Genomic DNA, 14,443 nt, shown 5'->3' on the forward strand with positions numbered 1-14,443 from the left:
GTGGGCCACTCAATTTGAATAGTCCCTCCAAGATGTGCTGGCTAACTACCTTGTGGTCGTCACCCCAGGAGCAAACATCTGAAATACAGGTATAGAGCCAATACTCATAACTTCAAATATAAAGATGATACGTGCACACGAATAGCATAATCATATTCAGCGAATCATAACATTCCGTAGGCATCTTACATGCAACATTTTGTACAAGATTTGTTGCAATTATATAACAGCGGTTGCAACAATGATCTATACGGTAATATTTTAATCAGATAATGTCATAGCTGGTGCCACTGGAAAAGTGGTGCCAAGCTGCCCTTATGCAACCCAGGTTATGCCCTTAAGCTGTCAGCTTCACGATGCTGAAGACTTGAAGTTCTCTGATTAAATAGTACTGGTAACAGTAAAACTAGCTCCTCCCTGCCAGCGTGCTTCAGACCTGTTCAAGACGTGAATACTTCTAGAAGTGAGAAGGTCAATCTCCATGCCCATTGAATAGCTGGCCTCTCTCCAAAGACTGAACAAGGTTATCAACTAAATGTTGTGAGTTTTGTGTTATAGAAACCTCTTCACTGGGCCAAATTAGTAATTCATTGTATGTAGGTCACGAGACAGCAATCAAGAGTGCACAACTTTTAGCTAATACCAGCCAGGGCTAGAATTTACCTACTGAGCACTTGTAGTAGTAAATGGTTTTATAGCACATTTCTTATTTCCAGTCCTCCCCATTCCCTAAAAGACTATGCTTATTTTTAGTGTGAAACATACACATTAACACAAACCACCACCAACAAAAATAGTGAAATATTTTCCAGAAGAAAATAGCTGGAAAAGAATGTGAACCAGTCACTCCTTGATCTGCACAAGCTGGCAACTGACAAGAATGACCCTCATTTGTGTGACTTCATTGAAACTTAGTTACTGCATCCTTAGTTACTGTTACTAATTGTTACCAAATTATATGGATTTTAACTATGAATTTAGTCTTCTTTTTTTAAAGTAGTGCACATACTTAGGTAACATTAGATACAGGGAAATATTTTAAAGAAATACGAACATCACTACTCTGTTAATTGTATCAGGACTAAAAATCACATCATCTGAATATTTATTTGAAACAAGATCTGTTTATATGTATTTTTTAGTAATGCCTGTCTTAAAATTTTTTTATTCTCTTTTCAGCTAATGAATTTGTTTTGCATACTGCCAACTTTATTACAAGAATTTATCCCAAAGGGACTAGAGCGACCTCTTCTAATTATAATCCTCAAGAATTCTGGAACGTAGGATGTCAGATGGGTATGTTCTACCATCCAGTGTGTGCTATTTTAGAGTCCGGCACAGACTCTTTGGATATAAGCTTTTCAAAATTGTTTGCTGAATTATTGCATATCACATAATATTTAGGTAGATATTTTCTCCATAATCCTAAGTATTATGACATGAGTTTTCTTGCTCTCATCATTATGTTAAGGTCAATATACAATGGTGGCCTCATCTCCCATTATTAAGGACTTAGAACATAGATTGGTCTGACTACAGTAATACTTTTTCAATTAATGTATCTTAATGGCTGTTATCTCACTCCAAACATCTCATAATTATTGCAGTTGTAATATAGCAATAGATCTTTAACTCGCCTTTTAGACTGCTATGCCATTTTTGATGACTGCTAGTGGATACTAAAAACAATACTGTCTGTACTCCTCCTCTCATCAGACCAGAAATTCAATGTTTATAGTACTCTCTGCACCAGTTCCTAAAGTTAAAGAATCACTTACAAATAAAAAATCCTATACAAAACTGCAGCGAAAACTTGGATATAAACAGAATTCAGAAGTTAATTAGAAAATTTAAAATGCTATACCTCCTTTCTGGTCAAGTGTCTTTATTGTTTTAAATTTGGGATATATTTTTAATCAATATAGCTCAATTATTTCTCTGAGATCGTCTGAGATTTACTCCCTGCCTTCTGGGGCTAAGATTATGTTAACTATGTTACCTCAGCCCTTGAAAAAACAGTGAGTGTACTGTACAATAAACACAGTATTCATAATCAGGATAATTTTCAATATTCATTTAAAAAATTGAATGAATTATATCCTTACACATTTTATGTTCATTGAACCTCACAACTTCCACACCAGATTGTCGGCTGTGACCAAGCTATGTTTGGTGCAGCTGAGGGAGGAGAAAAGTGGAAAGGTAACGTTAGCCATTTTGCCAACTTCCTGATCCTGAGACTTGCTGAGGTCTGTCCTTATTCTCAGTGTAACTGATAAGAGTCTCAAAACTGTTCTAAATTACACTCTGCTGCCCAACTCCCCAAGGGCAGCTGAGAATTGCTGGAATGCAGATATACTTCAGCTATACCTGCCTTCTCCTGAGAATGGCCTTTAACCTAGGCCCTGGAAGAGATAGCTAAATAAATAATTAAGTAGTCACTGGAGCAAGAGGACTGTACCCAGGGTTTCCTACCTCATAGTGGGTGTCCTAACCACCAGGTTAAAGAGTCATTCATTATCTCTCTCTTGCTCAGTGACTATTTAATTATTTATACCAATGGTTCCCAACCTTTTCTCTGCCACAGCACACCTCCAGCTCCAGGGACTCTTTCCCCCACCCCCAGCTGGTGGCTGAAGGAGGGAAGGGAAGGGGCAGAGGAGCCAAGCTGTTGCTCAAGCAGGATGGGAGGGGGGAAGAGAGGGAGATTGAGCTCTGATTGATTGCTTCACCCCTGGAGGAGGCGGGGCAGTGAGGCAGATGGCCAGCCAGAAGGCAGCTTTCTTCCGCTTGTTCTCACATGTACTTTTTCAAAAAATTCTGAAGCTCACCTGTTCAGGCTTGACAGCACACAGATTGGGAAACACTGATTTATACAAAGTAGAACAGCTTCAACAGGACTGATTGAGAGAGTCCCAATCACTATATCCCATAGCTCAGTGGTTAGAGCACCCACCTGTGAAGTAGGAGACGTTATTCAAATCCTCTCTCCTCCTCAAGCGGTGGGGAGAAATGAATCCAGGTCTCCCACATACCAGATGAGTGCACTAGCCTAAAAGTTAAAAGGGGGAAACCTCCTCTTCCTCCTGCTGTTTTGTGTCTAGTTAGGCAGGTGACTAACTCATTCTTGCAAGAAATGGCTTATTCACCTAAACTGCCTGACTTCAGGAGATGGGTTCTGGCTGTGGATCACAAGCAAAGGTAGGTGACTACCCAGTGCCCAGGCTTAAGCATCTAACTCCTTAGATGGCAGGCCTTCGGGCCACACCCCTCTTGTTGGCATCCGCCATTGGCTAGCATAGTCAGCTTCCCACCTAATGTGCTGGATCACATTCTAAGATGCCTGTATCCCTCTTCAATCGTTGCACAGGGAGCTTAGGCACTTAATTCAGTCTTTGTGCATCACATTGTTGTTTCACTGATTTTCTAGGTGCATAAAAGTTAGGGATTGTGACACTCTGTTGTGATGCCTAAATCACTTTGTGGATCTGGGCCATCAGGTGTATTTCCCACTGTTTTGTGGTGCTAATTAGGTGAAATGAGGTTGAGGATCTTCTCATCTATGTTTGACTTGCTTATTTTCCGTGTAAAGTTGGTTTTGATAGTTTTATCATTTTCTCCTCCACTCAAATTAGTTTCTAATTTGCAATAGTTACAAGTAAACATGACTTTTCCACTGACTATGCTTTGGAGGGGCTCTCAACTGTTAACAATTTCCCCCCCTTTTTAATGGTTTTGTTAACTTTCATTTCTCTATTTTTTCTCTTTTTTTGTGTGTTTAAAAACACCCAGTAATAAAATCATTTTCTAAATTACTCTGTTACTTTCTTCGACATTATCTAAAAGCGAGAAATTGAGTAATCCTTTCCACAGCTATGTTTTCTCTTATTCTAACTCTGCACTGCTTGACTTTCCTATGTGCTGATTTCCTTTTGCTGTCTCTAAACTCAGTTTTCAAAGTGCACTCAATTTAAAGAGGCAGTCACCTTCTCAGAACCAATTTTTAAGTTATCATTTAAACTTCTAATAGTCTGTATTTTTCCCAGTTACTTTCTCAGTGTATTATAAATACAGAACTTAAAAAGGAGCACTGTGAACAAAGCTTCAGTTCTGATAGATCCCTATTCCTGGTGCTGGGAGCCTGAATGCAACCAAAACAGGAATGCCTCAAGCTTAAATTTCTGATTCTGCAGTTTGCCACTCTTGAGACATGCATACTGTTAATTCCAAAAGCTTGGAGTGATCTAGAAAGTAGTGGCTGTTGGGATTGCTTATATTCCTCCACACAGCTCTGCCTGGTTGGCAATAAAAGGACTCACAGCCCCCAAATCCCTTAGTACCATTTTTGTTGCCACAGATTGTGAGATTTGGAAACATTTGCTCTTCTTCCCCATTGCTGTCTTAGCTGCTTGTTTATGTTTTATATAAGTTTAGTTAGTTAGGTTTGATGTTAATAGTAAACGTAACAATTGACACACACATATATATTTAACATTAGTATACTTGTTTTTGGTCCATGCCATCATATAGGCCTGTTTATGATATTGATTTTGTCCTCAGATGAATTGTTGCTGAAGGTGCATTGGCAGTGTTTCCAGTTCCATCTCAAAGTCGTTTGCTAAGGTTCCATCTCAGTGCTTGTTTCTCATTGGAGTCTTGCCACTCTGTTGGGGGTTGATATACCTGAGATTGTAACTGATTGATACACTTTTTGTATAACCTGCATATTCATTACCATTACAGACCAGTTGGTTTATTTCTTAAGTAGCTGGTTGAAGGGCATTTGGCAAGAAGGTGGTCAGTTGTGCACTGAGTTCACCTCTCAGGTCCATCTTGCCTGACATTCATTGATTTTATTTGCTTCTCATTGAGAAGGCAGTTATATCTCAATCAGCACTTTCTGTGGGATAGGTCCATATGTTGGATCTGAACCTCACTCAGCTCTAAATTATTCCAACCTTTCTAACTAGGCTCTTTGTTCTGTAGATTTTTATTTCTGAGTCATTCCTCTAAAGGCTTGGATCCCAAAGGTTCATACCTTATATATGGAGGCTTTGGGCTCTATAGTAGGGTCTTTGGTAGGCTGGGTGGCCTAGTGGTTAGCATCCACTCGGTTGTGGGGTAGTGATAGGGGAGCCCAGGCCTGCACACTCACTGGGCTCTGACCCAGGGCCCTGGGAGAGTCAGTAGCATTGACCCCGGGGTTGGAGGTGGACCCTCTGAGTTACCCTCTCTGGGTTGCTTCCTAGCACTGCTACATCCGCTTCTGATCCCAGATAAGAAAAAATAAAAAGGAAACCAAATTGCCAGCACCAACTGGGCTCAGCAAACAGCCCTGGTATTTCAGGGAGGTGTCTCTAGCCCCTTTTGGCAGTGGCCTGCAGGGTAGGTCTGTGCAACTCTCAGTCTTGTGAGCTGGATTGCTCCTTTTTCTACCCTGTCTCCAGTTGGAGCATGCTCAGCAGGGTTGGAGGGGCGGGGCTAGCTGGGCCCAGTATCGTCCTTTAACCCCTTCTGTCCCAGTTTGGGGTTTGTATACCACATCACAGGCTCCTTGATAGAAGTATTAAAAATAAAAGGAAGAAGAGATTGGCTCAGTCCCCTTCTTGCTATCATTTGAATCTGCCTTTGAAGAAGCATTGTAAAGTGCAGTAAATATGGGAACAGGTTGGTAGTTTTTGTATATGTGGGTTCCAAACCTTTAAGACCCAAGTAGATACCCTGAGCTACTGATTTAATTAGGTTGATTTCACCAAACATGACTGAATTCCAAGGCTCAATTATCAAAGCTCCATTCAGTAGATCTTCCCCAACTGTCCCTTTTTCTTCCTTGGCTTTACCAGCACTATGGCCTGAGTTTCATCCTGGGAACTCCTACGTACAAGAGGCCTTTGACAAAACTTCCTCTTCAAGTGTAGTGTAGGGTTGCCAGGTGCCCAGTTTTTTACGGGAAAGTCTGGTCGAAAAGGGGAATTGGCAGTGTCCGGTGTACTGACCAGACACCAAAAGTCCAGTTACTGTGGGGTGCAGGGAAGTTCAGGATCATTAACCTGCATCAGCTCCTGCTCATCCGGGGCGGCTGTCTACCTGCAGGCAGGTTCCTTGTCAGGCTGCAGCAGCTCTCATCCCAGCCCCAGAGCAGAGGGAGCCCAGCTGGAAGGGGAAGTGGGGCATGGAGATGATCCAGTGAGAGACAGGGGTGGGGCAATGGGGGTCCAGTTACCAGCCATTAAAAAGGTGGCAACTCTAGTGCAGTTATAACACTGACAGAAGATGGTCATTGATGGGTGGGATTGAACCTGAGATCTCTGGAGTTTAGTGCATGAGCTAAAAGCCATATGCCCAGGGCCGTCCTTAGGATTTAATGGGGCCCTATGCAGTATTATTAAACTGGTGTTCCTGTGCCTGGCGGCAGCCCAGGCTTGCATTTGTATTTTAGATAAGGGTGGTCTTTTGAAGGATTTATTTCAAAAACTATATGTCTGAAGATCCAAGCAGTTAAGGCTAAAGATGAATACTCAGACTGAGCATCGAAAAATCTATGCAAGGATTTTTTAGAGATATGATTTTATAATCGTCAGCAACACACGAATGAAATATTTTTAAAGCAAATTTTAAACTAAGGTCCTGTAGACTAACATGTTCAGAGTTAATATGACGGGTAATGCACAACTGTTTTTGTCAGTAAATTTAGAAACAGACTGTATATACCTGGGGGTTGGCAAATGCCAGTTAAATGGCTTCATTACCACTTGAACAGAAAAGGAGTACTTGTGGCACCTTAGAGACTAACCAATTTATTTGAGCATAAGCTTTCGTGAGCTACAGCTCACTTCATCGGATGCATACTGTGGAAAGTACAGAAGATCTTTTTATACAAATCAGGGAAAGGGGACAGTAAAAATGACTATATAGAAAACAGGGTCAAATGCACAATGCAGGATGCAAAGTCTATTGAAGTCAACGGGCATCTTTCTGTAGATTGAGATAGGCTTTGGATCCCATGACCAAAGTAAACAAACTGGAAAAAGAGAAAAAAGAAAAGGATTACTTGTGGCACCTTAGAGACTAACCAATTTATTTGAGCATGAGCTTTCGTGAGCTACAGCTCACTTCATCGGATGCATCCTGTGGAAACTGCAGAAGACATTATATACACAGAGACCATGAAACAATACCTCCTCCCACCCCACTCTCCTGCTGGTGATAGCTTATCTAAAGTGATCATCAAGTTGAGCCATTTCCAGCACAAATCCAGGTTTTCTCACCCTCCACCCCCCACCACCACAAACTCACTCTCCTGTAGGTAATAGCCCATCCAAAGTGACCACTCTCTTTAAAATGTGTATGATAATCAAGGTGGGCCATTTTTTTTCTCTTTTTCCAGTTTGTTTACTTTGGTCATGGGATCCAAAGCCTATCTCAATCTACAGAAAGATGCCCGTTGACTTCAATAGACTTTGCATCCTGCATTGTGCATTTGACCCTGTTTTCTATATAGTCATTTTTACTGTCCCCTTTCCCTGATTTGTATAAAAAGATCTTCTGTACTTTCCACAGTATGCATCCGATGAAGTGAGCTGTAGCTCACGAAAGCTTATGCTCAAATAAATTGGTTAGTCTCTAAGGTGCCACAAGTACTCCTTTTCTTTTTGCGAATACAGACTAACACGGCTGTTACTCTGAAACCTGTCATTACCACTTGATTGGCTCTTTAACAGTTTCAGTGTTGTGCTAATAGGTTTGACAGGCTGGAAGGCTTGTTCACTTTTAAGTACTAGATCCCCTCTGGAGGAAGACTCACAGGCTGCAGCAGCCAGCTGTGGTGGGAGCCTGCAGGAAGGGTCAGAACAGAGACAGGAAGAGGTGGGAGGGTGGACACTAAGACCCAGGGATGTCCCAAATTTTCAGGTCCCTATGCAGCCGTGTATGCTGCGTATGCCTAAGGATGGCCCTGGATATGGCCCCTAGCTAAGGGTGTAGAGCAGACTCATTAATCTCTCTAAGTCAGTGGTGGGCAACCTGTGGCCCATGGGTTGCACGCGGCCTGTCAGGGTAATCTGCTGGCAGGCCGGGAAACAATTTGTTTACATTGACCATCCGCAGGCATGTCTGCTCGCAGCTCCCAGTGGCCCCCGTTCGCCATTCCTGGCCTATGGGAGCTGTGGGAAGCAGCAGCCAGCACATCCTTGCGGCCTGCACCAGGAATGGCGAACTGCGGCTACTGGAAGCTGCGGGCGACCGTGCCTGCAGATCATCAATGTAAAGAAACTGTCTCGCGGCCCGCCAGTGATTTACCCTGACGGTTGCCCATCATTGCTCTAAGTGGTCTTGGTACCACTAGATGGGACAGAACAGCACACCCAGGAGGTGTGCGGGTTACACAGTGAGTTCTCATGTGTTGAGGCTTCTAAGAATTTGAGGCCTTCTTTGATTTTTGACTAAGCTGTGCAGCATATTCACAGGTCATGCAGGTCTCTTATCCAGACAGTCCATATAGTATGATGGCACATCGATTTGTCAGTTATGGCAGCAGGCATCTTGTCCTTCGAATTAATGGGACATGCCTGCCATGAGATCACCACAATAGTCTGTGGTTTCTGACATTTTCCATCACTAACTGGCTTGGAAAATCAGCTGTAGTCTTTCTTCTTAGAGAGCCTTCACCATGTTTGACTAATATAAAAGATGGGTGTCTCTCAGTCTGACTCTAAGGAAGACAGCAAAGAAGATCTCAATAAACCTGTAGAACTTCTATGAACAAATCACACTTCTTTTACTTCTTCTGATGCCAGCCCTCACAATGGCTTCAGTTTCATTTCTTTTGACATGGGCATCAGTAATCCTTGTATCCCTTCCTTTTTCAGTGAAGACCTGTTCTTAGCTCTCAGTCTAAAGTATTCATGTTCTATTCATTTTTATTAGACCTCCCTACATAAAGGTCTGAACATTTATGTGGGAAACAACTACTCTGCATACACATGCTCCCTTTGCATCTGTCTACAATTCTTTGGGTGTTTATGCTTAGTACTAATAGCTGCATATTTCAGAGAATACATCCACCTCTTCCCTTATCTAATGATTGATTCATCAGAGCAAACTCATCTCAGTAATCCTTCCTTTCAGGTAAGTTTGGTCTCTATTTCAGAATTTGGGGTTGAGGATGTCATGTTCTGGGTTTCAATCTCGACCAGTGAGGGGTTGTGTCACTGTTTGCCTTGTAATCCTGGGTGCCTTAAATGCTCTGATGCTGTGGCTCACATCCTGTGCACCAGCAGACAAGCACGCAGGTCACACCCTGAGTGTCTGTGTGCTGTACATCCCTGCATCGGCATCTCTGACTCCAGGAGCCTGCCTACAGCACAAAAGCCCCACCCTGGCTTCCACCAGCCTTGGTTACTACTTAACACGCTCTCAGTCCTGAATTTACCCAAAATTGTTTGCCCTGAAGTGTCCATTCCTGTCCTGTAAAGATATAAAAGCTTATTAATTTAACGGGGGTAAATACACCCTTCCCTTCAAACATCACATTAAGTTGATTTATTGTAAAAATAAAACAAGTTTATTAACAAAAGGACAGAGAGTAAGCAATGCCAAGTAGAAGGAATAAAGTTAGAAATGGTTATAAACAAACAAAAGTAAAAATACACTTTCTAATGGCTAGGACCTAACTTAACAAGCTACAATCTTTGTTCAAGGTCCGTATCAATCTTCCATTCCCAGAGACTGCAACCCCTTGGTTGAAGGACCCATCTTTCTTGAGCTCTGGCCCTTTGCACCCATCTAGTGATGGATGCAAATATGACGTCTCCTCTCTCATTATATCTTCCCAGATTTACTGTTTTGTCCCCAGACACATGATAACCTCATGCTGTTCTTCCCTTCCTGTGGACTTCCCAACCCCCTACTCATTTGTATTAAATGAGCTTTCCATTGTTTTTGGTTGCACCTTGCTTAATTTCATTGGAGATGGTAGATAGCTGCCTTCCCTTTCTCTCTGTGTTTGATCACACACTTTAAAGTACAATAGCATTAAGTATCCATGTTTCCTCATATACTGTTAATACATACATTTCACAATTATATTAATCACCAGTGGGTCATTGGCTTTCAGAAAATACCTTACTGGATACACTTTTATAATACAGTAATACTGTGTGTATCATCAGTTGTTTCAATTACTTTATAGCCCAGATAAAGTTTCTGTCTTCTGCTGGGGTATAGATGTCATGCCATCTTCTCCCCTAGTTTGATAGCTTTGTTTACATTATATGTAAGGTAAGCATTGTCTCTGCTTGACAACCAGGCTGGTCAGACAAACAATTACATATTCCTTTTTCTTGGGAATACTGGGCTGATGCATTGCTTGCCAAACAGTTTAAAAACATAATTCTAGCAACTGTTTATAACTTTTTGTACACATCTGGTCCATACATCATTCAAGAATATTAATGGTTATTGAGTTATTTGTTTTCCAGTGATATCGTACATGGCACATTTTAGATACAGATTATGACAACAGTATGTTAGTTTTAGTGAGTATCTATCTCACGCCTGACAAGAGCTGCTGACGCAGAGTAGTGAACCACAAATGAGCCTCTGTGTCACAGAGGATAAACCTAGAGAAAAAATCCACCTTAGCCCGCTACCCATTTATTGGGGCAATATTTTACTATTTGCAGCAAGAGCTTTCTGCCCGGAAAACAAGTTGTTGATATTGATTTCAGTGGGCACTGGACCAGGCCCGTGGCCATGGTGAGAGGAATGGACCTGAGAGTGATGATTTATCACAATGAATAACTTAAAAAATCAGCAGTCAACAGAAAGTATTTTCCGTTACCTGCCTCAAGTGATATTTTCTTAGTTTGACTGGGTGCTTATGCCCATTCCATTAAAAACATTAACCCTAGAATGGGGCATTTATTAAAAATACAGACCTTAAAAGATCAAAATGGGCTTTGTGAAGCTAGACTTTTACAAAGACGAAAAGCACCGCAGCAACTTCCTGTTGTCAGCTAAAATTAGTATGCTTCCCCTATACAATTAGTGTAGTTATAGAAAGAACTACTTTTGCACATCCATATCTTCTTCTTTTTTATTTATTAAATAAAATGGAATGCAAATGTTTATGCAGTGGAAGAAAACTCAGTGCAGTTATTTAAATAAACAGATATCAATATAAAATATACAATAACAAGCTAAAAGAATGACCAGAATTTACCATTATTTGTGTAATGACAGCATGGCATACCAGGTGCAGAATTTTAGTTTAGAAGAACCAAAAATATGTTTATTGATATACTTAGGAGCACTGATCTAGATCTATATGCTGCCCTGAGAGCACCACAATTTGTGTTATGAAATTTATTTTGAACAGTTTGTTTTGGCTTACAAGCCTGAAATGACCCTTAGCAATTCTAGCATAGCTGGTCTGTGACTGAATCCCCTAATATGAAGACGTACTCTTTATGGGCTATGTGTATGCTTATTATAAAGTGCTGAAATCTAAAATAACCAAAGAACTTGCGATTGAAACAGAGACTCTGATCGTCTTACTAACGTAACCTAAGAATGAAACTCTCACACAGTTAAAGTGGAGCAATCTAAAAAAACCAGGTAGTTCCACAGTAAGAGGTCTACTCTAGCTGTCCTCACTCTTTAAGAGCCAAAATGCCACTTCATCATCAAACGACTTTGCACAGAAATACAATGGGGTAATAACCTGACATTATAATGCAGTGTTTGTTGCTGTTTTCATTCTTCCTGCTATTGTTTGGAACAAGCTCTTTCCACCCATTCTGTTTGCCTCCTTTATGGTGGCTGATAACGAGGTAAGTTCCTCTATTTCCCACCTTTTCCTACCTTCTGGGGAATGGGTGGGTGAGGTCTTGCATTTATTCCCCTGCTACTTCTTGTTCCTGTGGGAGGTAATTTTCCTTTTCTATCTTCCTTTTTCACCCCCCCCATTTTCTAGTTATTGTTTTCAGTGAGGGGAGGTGCTTTACTTTCTCCCCATTTCATCCCACCAGGAAGGATGAATTCTAGGCTGCCACACTGCCAGTGAGTTTCTTTAGTGCTCTCCATACTATTCGAGGTATATTGTGGGGCATGATATTATCTGATAGTATAGTGTATTCGTCTTCTTATTATTACTATTTTTACTGCGGTAGCACCTAGAATCCCAGTCATGGACCAGGACCCCATTGTAATTGTCTGTATACAAATACAGAACAAACAAATGTTTCTTGCCAAAAAAAAAAAGCTTATGATATAAATATATACAAAACTGTAATCACTAAAGAGTAGTTATACAGTTAAATCACTCCAGTAGTTGACTACTGCAACATTTCAAAGAGTAGAATATTACCATATTTTGCAATTAGGGCTACATTTACCATCAGATCCATGCCAGGTATCTGGGTTTTTTTTTAAGTTAAGTGAATGATGGTCTGTATTCAGTCTTTTTGTTTATTTTATGTAGAAATTCCACTCTGTCACAGCAAATATATCGTTAAGTACACTATCATATACACATATGTGTGTATCTCCAAAAGAGGGCTTGTTTTGACCACATACACTTGGAACTACCAAAGTAAAGAGAAGTTCTTCATTTGCTGTTGTAATAATGTGGGAATATTGTCTTCAGGTTTTCACCGAGGGCAAAATTAGATACCTCATAAACTTGTGCAATTGGGCCATTGGAAAGGAAAATTCTTTGAAGTTCCCATTAGTTCTCTCTGATTCGTCATGGTAGGAGATCAAAGCCCCTGCCCCCACATTCCATCCTTGTGGAGTGGGCAAGGAATCTGAAGAACCTGTATCTTTGCATTACTTCCAGCATCCCTGTTTCTCTACCTGTCAGAAGCTAGTGGAGTTGTGCTGATAGGACTTCCTTCTCCTGCCAGCCACTGCTGCCAGGATCCTCCCTTTCCCCTACCCATTAAAATGAAAGGAATCCATAGAACAAAGGGGCCTCCAATCAGAAGTTTATTAAACTTATAAATAGTACACAGGACAAGAGAAATGTATGAAACTATTTAAAAAAATATAGGATTGTATGAATGCAATGCACTAGTTAATTTGTCACACCAAAAAGGCAAAAGTCCATAAAATGATATTTTCCTGTTTGAGCAGAAAAAGCTTAGGAGTCTTAATCTGTCAGATCTGCTCAATAGCAAACGACGTCATACTCAGGAATTTTTTAAAACTATGTGAAGTTTTTATTCAGTCTGTAAATAAAATTATAGTTGTAACGATACTAAAGGAAAACAGGTAAGTGTTCTGAGCTGTTCATAGTAACAAAAAGTTTAACAAACAAACGTGTCCAGAAGTCCAGTAAAACAAGTTAAATGCAAAAAAGAAAAGAACCCCCCCCAAACCTTAACTATTCAAAAGGCTACTCTCATTATGCATTTTGGCATAATAGATACACAAGAAATCAGTTTACAATCAAATATTTCAGTTATTTATGGTCTAGTAATAAATATTTATCTAAAATATCCTTATCAGACCATACCTCATTTTCTTCAGGTAGGTGAGCTTCGTTTTGGTCTAAATGTGTTAATAAGACGTTAGTGTCATTGCAGTAAATAAATAAATAAATAAATAAATAGAGTATTGTTATTATTTTATAAACTGCAATTTAGCCCCAAACAGCACAGAAACTGGAAAGCCTTGTGACAGACATTCAAAACATAGTTCCCATAATTTTCTTCTACAATTTTAACTAGTGATCTTTTATTTGTAAATTCTTTATTACACTCATTTCTCCAACTGTACTCATAATGTGAAACTGGTTGAATGCTGTAGCTCACGAAAGCTTATGCTCAAATAAATTGGTTAGTCTCTAAGGTGCCACAAGTCCTCCTTTTCTTTTTGGTGATAACAGAGTCAGCTTAACTGTTTGTTTTTGTTGAGATAGATAAAGCAGACAGTGATTTAATTGGGAGAAATTAGAACGACATACAGACTAAGCAATGAAAAGTCAAATTAGGTAAGGGAATTTTATAAACAGGAAACTGAGATAATTTCTCCCATTTTACAAAGATTTTGGATACTTAATTTTCTTATATTAATTGATTTCAATAAGTTTTCTATAAACTCAATTAGCCAGTGTGGAAAAATGTTATCTTGTATTAAACTCCATGCTGGAGATTTAATCTTCTAATAAGGCACAAGTGCCAAGTGAATTCTTTCTTCAAGAATTCTCTTCTTTCTGTCACCCTTTCCCCCCAACACTGGAGATTCTTTGTTCCCAATCTGACATCTTTGAGAAAACTGAATCCAACTTTGATTCACATGAATCAAGTTTAGATTGTAGCATTTTGTAATTGTTGCCAGTGAAACTTAAAGAGTGCCCTGTTTCAGTATTTTTAGAGGTAGGTCTCTGATTGTGTTATTAACTGCCTCACATGTATTGATGGCTAGAAAAGACCCTGGATGG

The 14,443-nt window shown here is 40.2% G+C and overlaps 1 protein-coding gene across 1 annotated transcript in view; it reads left to right on the top strand.

Annotated features, from left to right (window-relative positions):
- The window catches only part of PLCZ1 (phospholipase C zeta 1), a 119,664-nt gene that overhangs the window by 76,235 nt on the left and 28,986 nt on the right, over positions 1-14,443 (top strand). The window contains exon 9 of the mRNA XM_084617412.1: positions 1,180-1,296. Coding sequence (XP_084473538.1) covers positions 1,180-1,296 — 117 coding nt within the window. The remainder of the gene's footprint in view (positions 1-1,179; positions 1,297-14,443) is intronic.

Source organism: Lepidochelys olivacea (genome assembly GCF_965140295.1).
Source record: "Lepidochelys olivacea isolate rLepOli2 genome assembly, chromosome: 1".
Lineage (NCBI taxonomy): Eukaryota > Metazoa > Chordata > Testudines > Cheloniidae > Lepidochelys > Lepidochelys olivacea.